At 55.5% G+C, this 19,678-nt stretch overlaps 1 protein-coding gene across 1 annotated transcript; it reads left to right on the forward strand.

Annotated features, from left to right (window-relative positions):
- The first annotated feature begins 4,246 nt into the window (after positions 1-4,246).
- On the forward strand, positions 4,247-14,725 carry Efna2 (ephrin A2). Its single transcript, XM_021175191.1, has 4 exons — positions 4,247-4,625; positions 11,449-11,762; positions 13,148-13,213; positions 13,374-14,725. Exons 1-4 carry the CDS (start codon positions 4,498-4,500, stop codon positions 13,493-13,495), a joined length of 630 nt encoding a protein of 209 aa, XP_021030850.1. The 5' UTR covers positions 4,247-4,497; the 3' UTR covers positions 13,496-14,725.
- Positions 14,726-19,678: the final 4,953 nt, after the last annotated feature.

The following is a 19,678-nucleotide window of genomic DNA, read 5'->3' on the forward strand; positions in this document are numbered from 1 at the left end:
ATAAATAAATCTTAAAAAAAAAAAAAGAGGGTAGCAGAGGCAGAGAAAGGCAGAGAGAAGGAGAGAATAGAGAAATGGGGGCCAGCCAATGGCCATGTGGAGGGAGGGGGGAAGGGAATTAGGAGTAAGGGGGCAAGAGGCAAGAGGGTAAGAGCGAGAGAGACTATTCATTCTTTAAACTTGTTCCAAGGCTCCAGTTGTGACACTCTGGCTCAGTGTATAGGCACTTAGGCACTTACTGTAGAGTTTCTCAGGAGCCTATGGGCTACAGCTCAGAATTAGCCAGTCACCTGCCTCTCTGGTGCTTAAATTTAGGGAAGAGGGATAGGGATGCTAAGTCACTTGCAGTTTGAGGTCTTAACCTCAGTTTTCCTCAGTGTTGAGTCTACTCTGCTTGGTCATAACAACGAATTGCCACCAGGTGGCAGCCACATACCACCTAGCCTGCCTCCCAGCCCCCCCCCCCCCCCCGTTATTCTGGGACTAGGTCTCTAGCCCCTCTATTGGTCCTCTTTCAGAACCCTCATAGTCGGAACTCCTTGTCCAGCTCCTGCCCTATGGGTGTCCAGACTTAATCCACTTCCATACCCACTGATACTCCCGCTGGTCTGAGCTGGGTCCCTGAGGCTGGCTGAGTCTACTTACTATGAATGTTGGTGTCAGGCTGGGTGTGACAGAGAGCCAGGCCACAGCCCACCCTGTATGTCTCTATCTGCCCCCTTCAGTGGCTGGGTCTCTCCTCAGCCAGGGGTGCTCCCCGCAGGAAACCTCTGTTCTGCATTCCCAACTTGTAACCAGGGGAATCCAGAGCTCCTGAGTCACAGCTCTGGGGGTCCTGTGCCCTGTTGGTCATTCCCCATCTTTGTGTTGTGACTGCTGAGATGGGCCTGGTTCTAGTCCCCCATACTTGATGATCTGTGCCCCAGGCTCCTCAGCTCAGTCATTGCTGGAGCTTCAAAAGAGAGGGTGATTAGTCTAATGAGGTCAGGAGAGACCCCAGCCCCCACCTGCTTCTGCTCGCAGGGAGGGTGGCCCCACCACCATCAGCAGTCACTGCACCCCAGCATTAGCAGGGGTAATTGGCAGTTCCATCAAGGTTAATGCACTATTAGCCAGTGCTCTTGCACAGCTGAAAGCCGGGAGAAGGGCCTGTCAGGCAAGATGGAAGGCCTTGGGCCCTGGCCAGCCTGTGAGTGCCCAAGGAGTGAGTGTGTGCCCCTGGGGTGAATGTGTGCACCTGGGGTGGCTCTCAGCACCAGCACACACAGCAGAGCCAGGGGCTTGGACTCAGAATGCTGTTGCCACCTGTACCCATCCTGAATCTGAGCCTTGGGCTGGCAGAAAGGCTCAGCAGGTGAAGCCACATGCTGCCAAGCCGGAGTTTGATCCCTGGACCCACGTGGTTGAAGGAGAGAACAAACTCCTGTAAATTGCCTTCACAGTGCCACACCACAATACAGGAAATAAAAAAACTGTCCCCCGAATCATCATCCCCCAGATATGGGCAAACCAAGCCTCTTGGTGCTCCCCCCGCCCCCAAATAGCTAGCTGTCAGCTGCTCCATTGGGGACATGGGGACAGGTGCATGTCGCAGACCAATCACATTTTCTTTGGAAGTCAAGAGTTGACAGATGTGACCCTACATGGATGGAGTTCCACAAAGGGAAGGCAGACCAGGGTACCCTGAGTCCCTCTGTAGGGCTAAGGCTAGCCTCTCCCAACAGGGGCCTGGGTAGGCACAGCAGTCTGCCGGGACTTGGACAGTTCTAGTTGTGGGAAGATGGGTTTGGGATCAAAGCCTGACCTGTGTCTTGAGCTTGAGGGGAGGGGAAGATGATAGGCAGGAGAGAATGAGAAGGGGTGGGAGGGAGGATGAGTGGTGGGAGAGTATAGAAAAGGGAGGAGAGACAGGGAGGGGGGAGTGCTTACATTGAGAAGAGAAGGAAGAAGGCAAGAGGGAGGGAGGATTCCCTCTGGGGTTCTGTTTGCCAGTAACACAAAGATTATTATTTCTTTGGGTTCCAGTGGGTGCCTATTGCTTGGGTTGGGTGAATATCCACCCTGTCCTTACTCTGCAGGTGGCAAGCTAGAAGGGGGGGCACTTGTGGGATCCATAACCCACCCACAACTCCCAACTGCCCAGTTCTGTCTCAGTTCAGGCGGGCAATTTGGTACTATTTATTCTGTAATGAGAAATTTCTCTCTGCATATTTTTAGCCTCCTGCCTGGCAATGTGGCCTTTGATGGCTGTAGAGTCACCAGACACTGAGATCAGGAACCTGAGGCCTTGCCCTGTGTACCAGAGTGGCATGGGTGGGGCATGGGTGACCAACCAGGGTTGATGAGTGAAGCCTGGAGACAGGGTTGGCCCAGGGCCACTGAAGACCATCAGTGTGGGTTTGAATCATAGGGTGAGCGATGGCCTGAGCACACAGCCCCAGCAGATGGTTGAAGGACCCGGATATCCCATAACAGATCTCACCTGATGGATCTGAAGCCACCTTTGACCCTGGTAACTCCTGACCTTCATTGATGCTTGTCTCCATGGTAGGCCTCTGACCTCTGACTATCTCCAAGGCAGGGTCTGATTTCCAGTGACCACTGGCCTCATGGTCTGAGGCAGGATGCCTGCGGAGGGCATGGGGCTTCCTAGGCTCCCTGTCACTATGGTGGCCAGGCAGGGCTCCCTGGAACAAAAGGCCTTCTGAGGCCCTGCTCTCCCCTCATCTGTGTGTCCTCAGGAACGACAGGCAGGCTCGGGAGGTAGAGTGGGGGACAGCCGCCTTTGTTCCTGTCCTCGCTCTGGATCTGACCTTGAGACAACAGACAAGAACAGAAGGCAAAGCTTTCTGCTCAAATCCACTGGCGGCAGGCAGCTCTCAACTCGGTGGCCCCAGCATGCAAATGAGGCCTGGTGATGTGGCCTCCTTGCTAGGTGTCCTTGTGACTGGCCCTGGTGATTGAGAACCTAACAGATACAGTCAAGTAGATGAGACTATGTCTTGGTTGCCCTCCCTAGTGCAAAGGGGGTGCTCATGTCCCAGACAGGGCAGCTCCCCAACATTTACCTTTATGGGCAGAATGCTTAGACATGTGGCCCTGTGTCCTGTGGGTGCCACCAGGGCCTGACCTGGAAATCCCAGAATATCCTTGACAGCCAAGTTCAGGTCCTTAAGTAAAGCCGGGCCTACAAAGAGGAGAGACGTAGTTCAGTGGAGAGTGGGGATAGATCACTTCCAGGTCTGGGTAAAGATTTCACATCTGTGCCCACCCCGTGTGTGTGTGTGTGTGTGTGTGTGTGTGTGTGTGTGTGTGTGTGACACACACAAGCACACGTGAACACACGTTTATGTGTGTGGCATGTGGGGAACTTATCACAGAAGGCCACATATCTAATTTCTACAGTGCCACCCTAGCCTTTTTGGTCCCAGGTAATAATAACATTGACCAGCTTTGGCTTCTCCCAGTCGGCACACAGAAGGACATTTTAGAATCCAACTGCTCTGTGGTCCCCAACACCAAGCACAGGACCCAGCAAATGAAAACCAAGCCAGCAAACCCATCTGGTTCAAACAGCTCTGATCTGGCTGTTGTCGGGGAAAGCCCTCCCGGAGTGAGCAGGCAAGTGGAAGGAGCATCCTTTCACCTGCCAGGAATGGGGGTGGTTCCCAGAGTTCCTGAAGTGACTCCCAGAGGCCTCAGGGATGTACAGTCGAGGAGGATGGAAAGCTAGGAAAGGGTGACTTGGAACTTTGGGGGGTTCATGTAGCCCAGGTTGGCCTCGAACTCTCTTTGTAGCTGAGGATGACCTTGAATGTCTGATCCTTCTGCCTCAGCCTCCCGAATGCTGGGAGGGCAGGTGTGCACCACCACAACTGGCCTACGACTTCTTTGTTTTTTCAGATCTGATCTTACACTGTAGCCTAGGATGGCCTGGAACTCGCGTCAATCCTCCTGCCTCAGCCTCCTAAGTACTGAGATGCCAGGCGCGGCGCAAACAAGTACTTCGCTATAACTCGCACAGGGCGGGGCCTCAAAGCCCCCCCAACCCCCGTACAAGCTCAGCGCTCTGGGGGTCCCCTTCCCGATGCGGGAGGCTAGGGCGGGACCCTGGGGATCCGCGGCAGAGTCTGCGCGAGTCTGGCCGGGGCGGGGCCCGGGCTGAGGCTTGGAGGGTCCGGGGCGCGGCGGGAGGGGGCGCCCGCGACCCTCCAAGACGCTCCAGCGGGGACAAAGGCGAGGGGAGCCCCCGCGCCCGGGGAACCCGGGAGAGCGCCTTGCGCAGTGCACCGCTCGGGCCTCTGTCCCGCGCCGCCGCCGCCGCCTGATTTCTCGGCGCCCAGGGTCTACAGCGGGGGCCGCGCGCAGAGGCGGGGCGGCAGATCTCCAAGCGCGCGCGGCGCTCCGCCCGCTCGGCGGCGGAGGCGGAGGCGGAGACGGCGGGGCCAGGCGGCGGCTGGAGAGCGAGGGAGCGAGCGCGGCGGCAGCACCGGGGCCATGGCGCCCGCGCAGCGCCCGCTGCTGCCGCTGCTGCTGCTGCTGCTGCCGCTGCGTGCGCGCAACGAGGACCCGGCCCGGGCCAACGCTGACCGATACGCAGTCTACTGGAACCGTAGCAACCCCAGGTGAGCTGGATTGGGGGAACCCCCGGGGACCCCAAGAGGCCCTAGCCCTGGGGATTGCAGCGCACAGACCTCCTCCTGAACTTCGGGGGTGCCTAGTATTCCCCAAAGGGCTCCTGGACTTTGGGAGAAGCCCTCTGCACCCTGAGACTCAGGAGTTCCTTCTCTGGACTTGCTTGGGGGACACCCTTGAACCCCTGGCCTCTTGGAGGAGGGAGCACCCTGGAGGGCTGAAGGTTTGGCAAATATCCCTGGGGACTTCCCTTCCACCCAAGGAATCCCCGGACTTGGCTCTTTTGAGAAGGTTCAGAGAGTCCAGTTTTTGGTTCCCCAGATGAACTTGGGGAAGTTACAACATCCCCTTTCTACCCCTACGTTCACTCATTCACTCCAAGGGGTGCTCCAATCCCCCAGACACTTTAGAGGAACAGAGGGGACCAGGCACCAAAGAGACAGAGGTCAGTTTGAGGGGTGCAGCCTAGGCTTATCATTTTCCACCTTTTTAGCTGCCAGGGAAACTGAGATGCAGGAGCCAGGAGGGGCTGCCTCAAGGTCATGCCCAGAGAGCTGGAGCTAGGGCTGGAGACCCTGGTGGTCGAGTACCCAGCCTGCCACACCCAGCAAGGCACCGGGCCCTGCCTGTCTGTTTGGTGGCACCCTGTGGGTCAGACCCTGCCAGGCACTGGGTACAGTCAGGGGACACAGCAGAAGCCACTGTTACAGGCTGAGTAAAAAGTTTACCACATTCTGGAAAGCATAGAACCTCCCGGGTCATTGAAGGGTCTCAGAGGTGGGGGCATGCTGGAGGGGGTCTTGGGAGATAGGCTTTGGGGTTCCAAGGCTTGGGTGCAGTATAGATCGAGAGTCCCCATGTGTCCGAGGCTGGCCAGTGAGGAACTTAGTTGATGGATCAGCCAAGCTGCCCTCTTGATCCATCGACAGAAAGTTGCAAAAAAAGCTGGTCTTTGAGGCAAGCTATGGCACAAGGGCCACCAGTGTCTCTCCTTGGGAGTGGGAGCTCTCTGTCCCCTACCATCAAGGTAGAGCTGTGAGGTCAGCTCCTTTGGGCTGAGGGCAGGGACCCCAGGTCCTCTCAGCAACCTGGCAGGACCATCGCTCAGTGGGCCCCCTACCCCCACGGCCCGCCAGCTACACTGGTCACATGTGGGTTTGATTAACACTCAGTGGCCGTGCAGGGAGCAGGGTGAGACTTCCTTGGCCTAAGTTTTCTAGTTTTAGCTTGTGGAGTCTCTGTCCCCAGTATGGCCTGTCCTTTGTCTGGAAAAAGCACAGAGGATGGAGGGAGGGGGTATGGAGAAGAAGGAAAGGGGTCATGGCTGCCCCTAATGGCCTTACTTGCCGTGGAGACAAGGCCATGGAGCTGCAGGCTGGAACCCTGACTCTGGAAGGAAGGAGGTGTCCCCTGCCACCACCAGGTTCCAGCTCAGGCTTGCCACCTCCTGTTGCTGTGTATCGGGGCAGGCTGCCTGAGAGGACAGACAGCTAGGCAGGTAGCAGAGCCAACCCCTAAGGTTTGTGTGTGTGTGTGTGTGTGTGTGTGTGTGTTTGGAGGGCTCCTTAGGTCCTTGTCTCTTCCTTGGGTTTCTTTCTGTTGTTGACCCTGCTGAGCACCCGACAGTGGGGCCTGAGGACAGATGAGCACCATACCCCAGCTTTGCCCATGACATTGTCATTGGTACAGCACATGGTGGGTGTGGGTGTGCTGTGGAATCTTAAGATTCAATGGGTGTTCGTGGCTGGGGGATACAGGTTAGATTCCAGGTTGGCATCTAAGGGGCCCAGTATCAGGGCACAGTCTGGGGAGCTGAGGTACAGCAGGATAGGGATGACATAAAATGTAGGGGACGCTGGGACCCCAAGCTTGAGTATGGGTCACACACAAAAGACACTGTGAACAGAAGTGGGGGAGGGGTGGACTTGTTCCAGAGCACCCACATCCGTGTAGGGTGAAGTGCCTGTCCAACTAGGACGGGTATATACATACACCGGCCATGTTCTCTGCCACCGGGCCAGCCACAGCTACCCAAAGGTTGTTGATTATGTGTGCATTTCCCAGAGGCGATGGCTCTGCAGAGAAGGGTGGACATCCACAATGGGTCACTCCATCCCCCTGCTCAGGCACTCCTGAAAGCCCCTATCCAGGTCTGACCAGCCCAGCAGGCTCGCTGTCCTGACCTATGCAGATCTCTAGACTTATTCCCAGATGCCGCCTGCTTACCAGGACTGACCAGGACACCCCCCCGGTGCTGACCGCTCGGCTGTTCTGTGGCCTAACTGTGGCTAGTGTGGCTTCTGCCCCAGCTCGGGCACCTGTGTTCATGGAGTCTGCAGTGGTCTGCGGCTGCATGCTCTCCTCCACAATTCTGGGGGAACCCAGGATGTGTGTGTGTCTGCATGGAGCTGGCTGCCGCAGACTTTATGTGACACGGCAGCTCAAGCTGGGGTGAGTGTGTGTGTGTGTGTGTGTGCATGGTTGTGCAAGAAAGCGTGTGTACAGAGATTAGAGTAGAGGGGTGCACACATAGATCTGCATGTGACACGCATGTGCAAATCTATGCCGTGTTATGAGCCACACCCTTGTGTGGTCATAGCTGTATGGTTTGCGCAGAGGAGGGCTGCTGGTACGGGGACAGCTCTGCCCTCCCAGGGCCACAAGGCCATCCACAGAAGTGGCCTCACCAGGTCCCACTCTTCCCTTTAGACAGGTCATGAGGATGGAAAGCTGATATCACACGAGAAGCCCAGTCCCTCCAGGTGTCACTCACCTCTGAGACATTGCTCAGCTTGGCCAGGCTCTGGGCATGGGGCAGCCTGGTGGTCCTGTGCCAGGTGACCTCATGTGGGCAGTAACAATGTCACCACCAAGACATCTGAATAGGAAGATGACGCCCTTCCCAGCAAGAAAGCGTGTGTGCCTAGATTAGAATGGGAGGGGTGTACACGCAGCTCTGCATGTGACACGCATGTGCGAGTGTATGCCATGTTGTGAGCCGCACCCAAGTGTGTGGTTTGTGCGGAGGGACCTGGCCACGTGCTCTTCTTTGTGTTTCACGGGAGATTGTCCTCCAAGATTAGGGGTGCTCGGAGCTCTGGGCAAGGGCCCGAGGGTTTGGGGGTCTGAGGACGTTGTGGGTAGTGGACCTTGCGGGAGAGGCTGTGTGGACGATCAAAGTGTTTAGAGTGAAATGGAGGCTATAGCCAGGGATAAGGCAAATGTTTGTTTTCCGTGATGGACGAGCCAGAAGGAGCCATCTGCCAACTGGAAGGAGGCTGAGGCAGGAGGATTGCTGTAAGTTTCAGGTCAGCCTGAGTGATATGAAATCCTGCCCTAAGATGGATGAGTACATAGGTGGGTGGGGTGGGAAGGCCTAGAGCTAGGTTCAGTGGGAAGAGCACTCACAGTGTGAAGCCCTTGGCTCATTCCACTGCCACACAAAGCAGGCAGTGGCGAAGGCCTATCCTACTAGCAATCGGCAAGTGGAGGCAGGAGGATCAGGAATTTTGGGTCATCCTCAGCTATGGTGAATTAGAGGCTAGCCTGGGCTATGTGGGGCCTTTGATCCCCAGTCTCTCCCAGGCCATATGCAAGCTGTCTGTCACTGCCCTCCAGCACCCCGTCCTTAAGGATCTGACAGGCACCTCATGGGTCCCTCTGTCATGTCTCTCTCTCATAGGAAGAAACATGGCCCATCCTGTCATCCATGAGTCAGCCATCATGGTCTATCCTTGTGTGGTTATGTCCAAAGTGCGTGCTGCATGGCCGTGATTCCCCTGGGCTTCAGGACTCATGTGCCTCTCACCAGTCCATCTGGGTCCCCAGGAGAGATGTTGCCAAGATCATGGGGTAGTCAGATTGCTTCAAGGACTGGACTGCGGGGACCTAGGCCTCTCTGTGAGAAAGAGAATCCTCAAGGCAGTCGCTAACCCCTTAATGAGAAGTATTTCCATCTGCGTGCTTCTCTGTTTTGTTTCCGAGGGGGTTGTTTTAGAGGTGCACAGTCCCCACTCCGGCCTCTGAGACACCCTTGCTGGCACCACCTGGAGCAAGAGTCAGTGATGGTATTGGCTCCTGAACCACACACGCGCCTACCTGGAACCAGAATCACTAGCACAGCAAGGCTGTTGCAATTTTAGAGTCAAAGAGAGAAAGAAAAAGAAAATGGCCTATTTGTTCCTGTACTGTCCATCCGGTGGGTAGGGGTGCCACCAGGGTCGTTCCTCAGTCTCCCACCCTGGAACTGTTCCCTAGGAATCCCTAAGGCCTCCAACCCTTGGCTTTATTAAATTCTCTTGTTCAAACATGGGTTGAGCACCACTGTATGCAGGGTCTGGGTTGGCCTCAGTTACAGATTAGGACAGAATAACTGGATAATGGTACATGCCGGTTTTGTGTGTGTGTGTGTGTGTGTAAGTACTGTCCTGGGCACATGCAAAGGTCCTGAGGTGTAGACAGTGCTATGGAGCAGAGTGACCACAGTGCCCCAAGGAGGAGTCCCAACCTGGAGACCATGGGTCATATGGAGTTACCAAGAAAAATGAACAGTGCTAGGCCTCTGGGTCTGGGGGTCTGGTTTATATTTAGAAAACCTGGCCATGGGTTTGGGGGAGGACTATGAGCGTGGCAGGCCTTTGCTGTGGTCCACTGCAATTCTGTCTGTGATCTAGAAAGGAGTGTCGATGATTTTTGAAAGGCCAGGTGTCGGGGGGCAGCTGAGAAGTGAAGATGTGAGTTCAAATCCTGAGCCCACGTAAGAGGTGAGCCTAGCCGGGCGTGGTGGCGCATGTCTTTAATCCCAGCACTCAGGAGGCAGAGGCAGGTGGATTTCTGAGTTCGAGGCCAGCCTGGTCTACAGAGTGAGTTCCAGGACAGCCAGGGCTATACAGAGAAACCCTGTCTCGAAAAAAAAGAAAAAAGAGGTGAGCATAGCTCTGTGCACCTGTAACACCAGTGCTGCCTGTGAGTGGAGCCGAGAAAATGATCTTTACAAACGTGCACGTGCAGACTGACAGACAGACAGACACTTGTGCATACACAGAGCAGGGGTTAGGCAGGGGAGATGACTCAGTGGGTGAAGTGCTTGCCTGGATCCCAGCATCTAGGCAAGGCATCTGGGGTGGTGTGAGCCAGCTGATCAACAGCCACAGGTCAGTGAGAGACCCCCACCTCCGAGAATAACCCTACCTGCCTGCGTTGGTGACCATGCGCATTGAGAACAGGCTGACAGAATATGGCTGAGCTGGCAGAGCAGGGACCTGCCACCTGCTGTGCTGACCCTTATAGAGTCAGGACTATGGACACGCCTGTTGTATTTTATAAAAATGTAAGGAGGGAAGGAATATGTTTGGATATGCAGTAAGGTGTGGGGGAAGGTGGTGCCTCTGCAGGCCCATGCTGAGACATCCCTTTCACCTGAGGGACCAGCCACACCACGGTATAATATGGTATAATATGAGTTTATTCAGGGCATGGAGACTGGAGTTGAGAGGGGACTAGAAACAGAAAAAGGCAGAGAGAGAGAGAGAGAGAGAGAGTAGAGACCGGCCATGAGCACGTAGGGACGGAGGGGAATGGGGAGAGAGGGGATAAGGGGCCAGAAGACAGAACTGGAACAAGAAAGCTAGAGAGAGAGGAGGGGCAAAAGCCCCTTTTATAGTGAGTCAGGCATACCTGGCTGTTGCCAGGTAACTGTGGGGCGGAGCACACCTGGCTGTTGCCAGGTAACGGCGGGGCGGAGCCCAGACGAAATGCCATCAACGCCCAGCCCGCCCCCTCAATCCTAAAGATACCCACACGTGAGCCACCCAGTCCAGTCCGCACTCAGCCGTTGCTCACACCTCACAGGCTGCACGCATGGACCAGCAAACAGCAAGAACAGCACTTTCTGCTTTTGTTGACAGGGTCTCACGGTTGAGGGCTGGCCTCAAACTCGATGCGTAGCTGAGAATGACCTTGAACCCTATGGCCCTCAGTCACTGCTGTGCCATGCAGTGAATCCCACACAGTGCACCAGGAAGCGCCCATCCCCTTTGCAGGGAGCCAGGCCTCAGTTTCCCCAGCTGTTATGGGAGGTAAAGGAAAGTCTGGCAGCCTCCCACTCCCAGCTACTAGGCTTTTATATGCTAATAAACATTCTCCCAGGGCCCCCCTTTGCCTCCCTCGGCCTGCGTTTACATGACAGGGACCCGGGGGACACTTGGAGAGATCTGACGGTTCCTGCTGCCTTAGCCTGAGGCAGAGATGGAAGGGGAACAGCAGGCCAACCTGGCAAGCCAACCTCTGTCCTCTAAGATGAGGCTGGGTCAGGCCCGTCCCCCCCCTGAGGACAGCTGGGGGACAACCCAGCAACCTCCAGGGCTGAGGCTGAAATCAGGACTGGGGGGGGGTGCAATGGCCATGAGCCTGGGAACCTGCTGGAGAGAAAGATTGTGTGGTGCACTGGTGTCACTCCCAAAGGCAGGAAGGAAGACAGTAGTTCAAGGTCATTCCAGCGGCTTTCAGAGTTCAGAGCCAGCCTATGTTTCAAGATATTCTGTCACAAAAAAAGGGCACAGAGAGGGCAACATACACACCAGAGTCACACAGCATGGCACGTTGGCTTGATCCCCAGGTATCTCCAAGATGATCTGGCCCTGTGAGAGGCTAAGAGAGGGAAGTGGGGTGTCCTCTGAGCTCTGCCTCCTCGCAGGGAAACCCAGGCAGGGATGATGCCGATGGGGGGGGCGGGGTGGGGGGGTTGGGGTGTCAGGCAGTGTGGATGGGTGTGGACCTCAGATCCATCTCCCGCTGACCGGCCCTCCCTGGCAGGTTTCAGGTGAGCGCTGTGGGTGATGGCGGCGGCTATACGGTGGAGGTGAGCATCAACGACTACCTGGATATCTACTGCCCGCACTACGGGGCGCCACTGCCCCCAGCTGAGCGCATGGAACGGTACATCCTGTACATGGTAAACGGCGAGGGCCACGCCTCCTGTGACCACCGGCAGCGAGGCTTCAAGCGCTGGGAATGCAACCGGCCAGCAGCGCCCGGGGGACCCCTCAAGTTCTCAGAGAAGTTCCAACTCTTTACCCCCTTTTCCCTGGGCTTTGAGTTCCGGCCTGGCCACGAATACTACTACATCTGTGAGTAGCCCAGGCTAGCCCCCTTAGCAAATGGTGAAACCGAGGCGGTCTTCTCAGCTCTTGTCGACCCCATGTCCAATGACCCTGGAAGAAGAAGAGTGGAATAGAGGGATCCCATTTCTGAGTGTCTCCTAGGAAGGCTCAGTGGGGAAGAGGGCCTCAGAGCCCCTGAAGCTGCAGCAGATCCTGCATTGCCAACAGGCTCTCAAATCAAACCTTGAAAGGCCCCACCCATTTCTTCCTCCTCCGCCACCTCCTCCTTTTAATTTCAGTGGGTGGGGAGGGCAGGAGGTGTTTAAAATGAAATCCTAGAATACGAGGGTAAAAAAAATGATATTTTGCAAGATGGGAATCCCAGAAAGATAATGAGTATAATAATTTCTTCCATTCTCCATGACGAATGTTATTTTTATTTTGTACATTTTAATCTTCAGTCCCGGCATGAGGAGATGGGTAAGGGTGGCTATAACAGGCCATGAGGTGGTATCCCTGTACCAGGGGTTGCTCCCTGGGCTCCAGATCTCCCATTCCAGCTGCCAAGGAGCCACCCTCATGTAGCCCAGGTTGGCTTCAAACTCCACATGGAGCCCAGGACCTTGAACTCGCTATGCTCTCCCCTTTTCTATGACGGCATGTGCACACCCAAATGTTTTGGTTATTTTTGTATTTGTGCATATACATGTTGATGTGAGTGCCCATGTGGACAGAGCCGAGAGGCTGGGTCTGAGTGTCCTGTCTTTCTCCCTCTCCACCTTTGTTCTTGGAGGCTCTCACTGAACCAGGAGCAGAGCCCGTTTGGTCCGTGAGCCCCAGTCAACCCCTTGTCTCTGCCTCTTCGGCTCTGTGGGTCATGAGTGGGTAGGCCCCACAGGTGCTTTTCATGTGCATGCTGGGATCCAAACTTGGGTCCCAGGGCTTGCTCGCTTGCTCGCTCGCTGTACCCACTAAGCCACCCCCTCGGCTCCCACTTTGCTCTATTTTTATTTTGCTTCAAACTTCACCTTCGGTTAGGCACAGTGGTGCAGGCCTTGAATCCCAACACGTGGAAGGCAGAGGCAAGGGGATCTCTGACTTTCAAGCTAGTTTGGCCTACATAGAGAGTTCCAGTACAGCGAGGGCTGCATAAAGAGACCCTGTGGCAAATCAGCCTGAGTAAATAAATAGATAAATAAATAAATCTTACCCTGTCCTGCCAGGGGTTAGGCTAGTTGGTCTGAGACATAACTCAGCCTTTGGAGTCAGGTTTGGGTGGAGGAAACATGAGACTTCACAAAAACCATAGGGCATTGTGTTTGGGGTTTTAACACATGGTTAGGAGTTCTGTGGGTAAGGTCAGCAGTGTGGAGAAGGGAGCATACAGCCCCAGGATGTGCCCTCTTTTCCAGCTGCCACACCTCCCAACCTCGTGGACCGACCCTGCCTGCGGCTCAAGGTTTATGTGCGTCCAACCAGTAAGTGTCAGTCGGGGTATGGAAAAGACTCAGGTCCCCTTACCCTCCCTTTGACCCCATGACTAATCCAAAGAGCTGGGGTCGGGGACTACCAATCCTGGGACCTTTGAGAGTGCATAGCCAGAACTGGCTGACAACATGTCCCCTTTTGTGCTCACAGATGAGACCCTGTATGAGGCTCCAGAGCCCATCTTCACCAGTAACAGCTCCTGCAGCGGCCTGGGTGGCTGCCACCTCTTCCTCACCACCGTCCCTGTGCTGTGGTCCCTTCTGGGCTCCTAGTGTCAGACCAGAGAACACCAGCCCCACCTGGACCCCGTGACCTTTGCCCTCTGACCTGCCACGGCCACCTCCGAGACAAAATCCTTGCTGCTTCTCTTTCATGGTGCTGTCCCGCCGGAGGAGGCCATCCATCCGTCCCTGGGATGCAACATGGGGTCCCAATGCCTGAGGAGGAGACCCCCCCTCCCCCGTCCAAGGCTGACTCACTTTCGCCAGGGCCACCAGGGCCACCCAGTGTTGTTTGATTACAGTCAGAAAGACTTAAGGTTTTTCTTTTAATTTAATTTATTCCCTGACATTGCTGGTGACATTGGGAAGGGAACAAGCCACAGGGATGAGGTGAAGCCATCTCTGGCCTTCCTGGAGGGCCGGAGATCCAGGGACCTCCAGCTGCTCCTTTCTTCTGTGTCCTGTTATTTGGGTCCCAGATGGAGCCCGCCGCAGACTTGCCTTGCATTCCTCAGGCCGGGCAAGCCTGAGCCAGAAAGGGTGCATGGTGCCAGCCCCTCTCGGGGACTCTGGGGGTGTCATCCCCCCACTCTTCTTCCAGCCACTGTCGAGCCCCACTCCCACATCATCTCAGAAACCTTTCAGCCCTCGCAACTCGCCCCCTGGGACCCCCACCAGGCACAACCATCCCGGGGGCCAGCCGGGACGTTGTCGGTTTATTTCTGTAAATAGAAACCAGCAAGTGTATACTGTGATTTATTTTAATGTATTCTTAAGGACAGAATGGAAATTCTTTAAAAAAAATTTTTTTTCCGACCTTCAATTCAAGGGGTCATTTATTTTGGTGGGGGGAGCGGGGTGGACTTTTTAGGATAGAAGCAGCACTTTGCAATAAACTCATTTTTTTTTGTTCCGTTGGAGCCCTCCCCCTTGATCATGTGACCTAGTAATGTTTATAAGAAAAAAAAAGTTAAAAAAAAAAGAAGAAGAAGGAAAAAAAAATACAGGACTGGAAAGGAAGGGGAGCTACCTACCAAAAATACAGCAGGCAAAGGACTGAGTGAAGCTGGCCACACCACACGTTTATACGGATTTCGGATTTCTACCCACGTTTCCTCACTCTGTTTTCTATATATTCTATATAAATATATATTGTGGATGGCCGCCATGGCGAGTGGTGGCTGGGGCTTTTCTAGGGGCGGGGGACGGGTGGCCCGGCCCCCTCATCACAATCAGCTTTGAAGTCTGTATTTTTTTATAATAAAATGGACAAACTGTTAAGCGTGGGCCTCTCTGTTTCAGGTGTGCTAGATTTCCGACAGAGTTGGGGGTTCCGGGGAGTCCCCTGGCTGCGGACAGGGCCCACTGCTTCCTGTCCGCTCTCACGGTTACTTACTGGGAGGGTCGGCCTTGATGGCGGGCCTGTCACCCGCGGCTCGGTGGCACATGGCAGCTGAGGCTATTCGGGCCAGCGGTAGCAAGCACCGGCAAACAAAAGACAGCGCGGTGGGAGGTGAGACTGACACCGAGGTCGCCCCTGGCCTTTGTGCCCGCGCTCCCACAGGCGAATACACAATGAATGGACATTGCTGAGACTCAGTTTCCCCATCTGACTCAGGGGTGTGAGCTGTGGCGATTTTAAAATGTCTCTCTGAGGGAAGAGAGACCTGGAGTCCCCAGCTAAGCCCCACTTGGGCTCATGGGCGACAGGTAATCCGACGGCGAGCCTGAGATCCCCGCGGTTTCCCCTCGCCAGCGTGTCACCCGCAGCGCCGGCAGTTAGCTGAGGCCACGCTCCGAGCGCATTAATTCAGCCGCGTTGGGCCCTGCAACGGGGGACGCTTCCTAATGAGGCCGCGGACCGTACAAAGGACCTTGTGTCCGCAGCCCGGCCGGCGCTGCCCACGGAGGCGGACCGACGGCGGACGTGGCCTTGGAGAGGCCCCGCCGCACCGAGGACAAGTGCTAGGCTCAGAAGGGATCCCGGGAGCAACGCTACCGACGAGCCAGGGCTCCAGAGGCAGGGGCAGGGAAATGTCTGCGTTCGTGTCCAGCCTGGGCTACAGAGTGAGCCCCTGTAGAATGAAGAAGGGCCCCCTTTTACCGAGGACCCCCAAGCGCAAGCTGCAGAGTCCGTGCAAAAGCCAGGCCAGACCATGCAAGTCTGTGACCCAGCTGGGGACCCGGGCGCAGGGATCTCTCCGTGTGCCGCTGTCCAGCCGGGGCCAGTGCTGGTGTCCGAGGCCGGAAACTCAGGACTTGTCCCTTGTCCCTCCGCCCCGGGGCGCCCCCTCTCGCCACCCCCCAACCCGGCGCAGCGCGGCGGCATCGGTATGCTGGTCCCGCGTCTTTGTCTTTTCCACCTGAAGCTTCCAGAGAGAAGCAATCTCTCTCCCGCAGCCCTTTACTGCCGCCTCGGTAGCCGCCGTGGACAGGGGGTGGTGGCGTGGGGGACAGCAAGGCTCGAGGTCCCCCAGGATCCTGATGGCGGCTCAGGCCCATCAGATCTCCCTTGTCCCAGCAACTGAAGACAGCACCCACTTCCCACTCCCAGACCGGACCCCAAACGAACGCCACGCCCTTCTTTTCTTTCTTTTATTCTCTCTCTCTCTCTCTCTCTCTCTCTCTCTCTCTCTCTCTCTCTCTCTCTCTCTCTCTCTCTCTCTCTCTCTCTCTCTCTCTCCTTCTCTTTTTCTTTTCATTTGGAAACAAGGTCTCAGGTAGACCAGGCTGTCCTTGCTATGTAGCCCAGGATGACACTGAATTCCAGATTCTCTCTACCCCAGTGCTTGGGGTAGCAGGTGTGTGCAACGCCCAACTTGAAATTTTTTTTTTCTCTTATATAACTAAATCTCCTTTGTATGGATATTTCTTTTCTTTTTATCTTTAGACCCTCTGCCCTGTGGGTTAGGATCCAGCGCCATCTTCCTTCCTTCCTGCCACCTAGAATACATTTGGTACACAGTGAGCCCTCAATCGATGTTCATTGACCGACTGAAAACATGTTGTATATGTTTATGCAGGCAAAGCCACATGATCAAAAAGAAAGAAAAAAAAGAGCATTTATTACAAATTGTCCTGGGGAGGCTGAGGCGGGAGACTGAGGCAGTGAGTGAGGCCAGCCTTGACTACATAGCAAGAGCCCCCATTTGAAACAAATAAACCTTTGCATGAAAAGAGAAAATGAAAAAATTAAATGAATAAGTAAAAAATTTCATCTCTCTTGTAATGTGAATAAGTAAAAATATAAAATTAAATGAAAAATCATTTCATTTCTCATAGTCAGGTCAGAGCTCCTTGTAAGCATGAAGTGAGACCCTATGGAGTGCCTCTCCTCCATCTCGGCACCTGGCCTCTGGGGCTATTCCATTGTCTTGGAATAGAGCTACAGGGGCCACCCAGACATAGCCCGAAGCCACTAGGGAACCGTGAATCACGAAAGAAAGTTGACACAACTACCCTGCGTGGCCATAGGGACACGCACAGACCTGGGGCTTCAGACCCCTAATCCTGTTTCCCCTCAGGGGATGCCTGGTCTCAGGTGGGGGTAGCAAACACTCATTGAGGGCGGGACTGGGGTCAGATGGGGCGGGGCTTGGAAGCAAGTCCTGGGTGGGAGGGGTGTGGCCTCTGAAGGTAGGTGCAGAGTGGGATAGAGGAGGTCTGGGGAGGGTTGGGTTCTCAGTCTTGGGGTCAGACGCCTCCTGGAGCCTCTGCAGGTGCTGGAAGAGAGCTGTATCCCCCAGCCATTGGTGAATAGGGTTTCTGGGGCTCTCCCACAAGCCACTCCCGTTGCACAGAGGCAGGCGTTTCTATTTTTATTGAACCCAGGGCAGGAGGTGGGAGGGTGTTGGGAGGAGGAAGGGCTGGGGACCAGGCTGCTCAGTGGGTCCTGCAGGCCTGGGACCCAATCCCTGTTCTGGGCTCCCCTACCCCCACCCTCCACACTTACAGGCCCACAGACCAATCCTAAGAGAGAGAAGGACCCCACCTGGGTCCTCTAAGAAGGGTCCTAACCCCATCTATGGAAAACGGAACCCCAAAGGAACCCCAAGAGGGCGGTTCCGTTGGCCTTATGTGCCGTATATCCAACGGGAGGAAGGCTGGGTGGTGGAGATGCCCTACAGCCTACAGGACTATAGGACGAGGATCTCGGGGATGAGTAGAGAGGTCTCCGGGTGGACAAGGCTGGAGCATGAGGGAGCCAGAACACACACAGGGTCCCTTCCCTGCACTGCTGCTCTCGCTGGCCTTTCTCCATCTTTGCCTTTAAAGGGGCTAAAATTCTACCCCAGCCCTGCTCTCACGGAGTAAACTTGACTCCTGGGGATAAAAGACACTTCCAGCACATCTTTAACCCCAGCACTCCAGAGGCAGAGGCAGGTGGATCTCTGAGTTTGAGGCCAGTCTGGTCTACAAAGTGAGTTCCAGGACAGCCAGGGCTATACACAGAAACCCTTGCCTAAACAAACAAACAAACAAACAAACAAACCAGACCAAACCAGAATAGACCAGAAAACAAAGTGATGTTGTCTAGCTCCAGGTGCTCCTCACTGGGCTCGGCCTCTTCTCTCAGGGAAAGAGATGGCTGCTTTTCCATCTGGGCCTCAGTTTACCCACAGTCTAGACCTACTGTATCTCAGGAAGGAGAGCTCAGCCACAGGCTCCATGTGAGTCAGGACCCTGTTCGTGACTTGTGGGTGGGTCTCTGGAGACCCCAGCCAGTGGGGAGCCAACTCTCATCGGGCGCTGCCCCCCCCCGGCCCTCCAGGCTTGCGCCAGTGTGCGGAGCTCATGGACATGGGACAGACCTCAAGGGTCCTTTCTCTCACAGACATGGGAGCCAGAGCCAGGTGTGCAAAGGGACCCTACCAGGGAGTCTGGCGACTTTTGGGAACCCTGGTCCTGGCAGGGTTGGGCCAGTACTTGTCCCAGTGTTGGGCCCCACCCCCACCTTGTCCTGTCTGAGGAGTCCACCACAGTCCAGCTAGAGTTAAGACTATGTCACATCCTCCAGCCCTGTGTGAGCAATGATACACACACACTCAGGTGGTGTTAGTGTCCTGTATCATACATGAACAGGACTGTGGCTCGGTAGCCATGTCACTGGCTACAAGGGGAAACTGAGGGACAGAGATGTCCAGTGGCACTCAGACAGAGATGGCACCATCGGGGACTGAAGCCTGGCTTCCAGAACCTTCCTTACCACCCACCACAGGCCGAGTCCCTGTCCTCTAGCAGTTCCGCTTGGGTAATCAGGATACACCTGAGAACATGGAGGGCTCCTTTGTGAACTGAGTGGCCAGGCCCTGACCCAGGCATCCCTGTATCTCACACAAAACCAGCCACCATCCAGGAACACTTGCTACATATCTAAAGGAGCGCTAGGGCGGACTCTGAGTCAACTGCTCCCCTATCAGTTGGACACGGCTGGAGGTACTAGCCTCATTCTCCATTGTCCCCTCCCCCCTCGGAAGGCCAGGGACAGGGCTGGTAAGCAGGCAAGGCCTCTCTTGGATGAGGGAGGCAGCGGGGGACTCTGCGGGAGCCAGTGGTGCTGGCTGGCAGATCTTTAAATTAAAATACATATATACACCGGATAAATAACCCAGGCCCATATCCTGGTGACAGGCAGAATTAAGTTGCCTGGTTGGGGACCCGGCAGTGAACACTGGGACAGCATGCAAGGACTGGGAACTATAGCCCACTCTCACGCCTCAGCTGTCCCCATCCTACTGGGCCGACCTTCCCACACATGTCCTTCCTCCCTGCCAGGGACTTGGGACGGATGCAGAGGGGCCCGAGGGAGATCTGTGGGCTCAGGATTCCTGATTCTGGGTCCTAGTCTCTCCAGGGGGCATTAGCCAGGCCTCCAGCCTTCGGGAGATGTTGCAGTCTGTTCCTTTGCTTTCACGGACCCAAGGAGGCCCCCCGGGGGCCTCCACACAACTGCGGGGTTCTCCCAGCCCCACGGAGAGGGGCGGAGGGCAGGAGGGGATTTTTCAATTAGGAATCAGCTAATCGCCAGAGAGGGCCGCTCTGGGGCCCAGTGAATCTTTTCTGAAAACCCTGTACAATGTAAATGGCCTGGACAATCCCGGGATTAGGCTATTGGGAGGGAAACCGAGGTGCGGGCTTGGCGGGGGGATTAGCCGATGGAGGGGGGCAGCCCTTGAGGGCTTGGGACAGAGCAGTCCCTGGAGATGCCAGTTATTTTGTTTTGTTTTAGTTTGG

Source organism: Mus caroli, chromosome 10, assembly GCF_900094665.2.
Source record: "Mus caroli chromosome 10, CAROLI_EIJ_v1.1, whole genome shotgun sequence".
Taxonomy (NCBI): domain Eukaryota; kingdom Metazoa; phylum Chordata; class Mammalia; order Rodentia; family Muridae; genus Mus; species Mus caroli.

Excerpts from the sequence above, each read along its gene's own strand:
- Efna2 (XM_021175191.1), top strand. The coding sequence starts at position 4,498 with ATGGCGCCCGCGCAGCGCCCGCTGCTGCCGCTGCTGCTGCTGCTGCTG. Across the intron at positions 11,763-13,147 it reads CCACGAATACTACTACATCT|CTGCCACACCTCCCAACCTC; the intron begins GTGAGTAGCCCA and ends CCTCTTTTCCAG. Across the intron at positions 13,214-13,373 it reads GGTTTATGTGCGTCCAACCA|ATGAGACCCTGTATGAGGCT; the intron begins GTAAGTGTCAGT and ends TTGTGCTCACAG.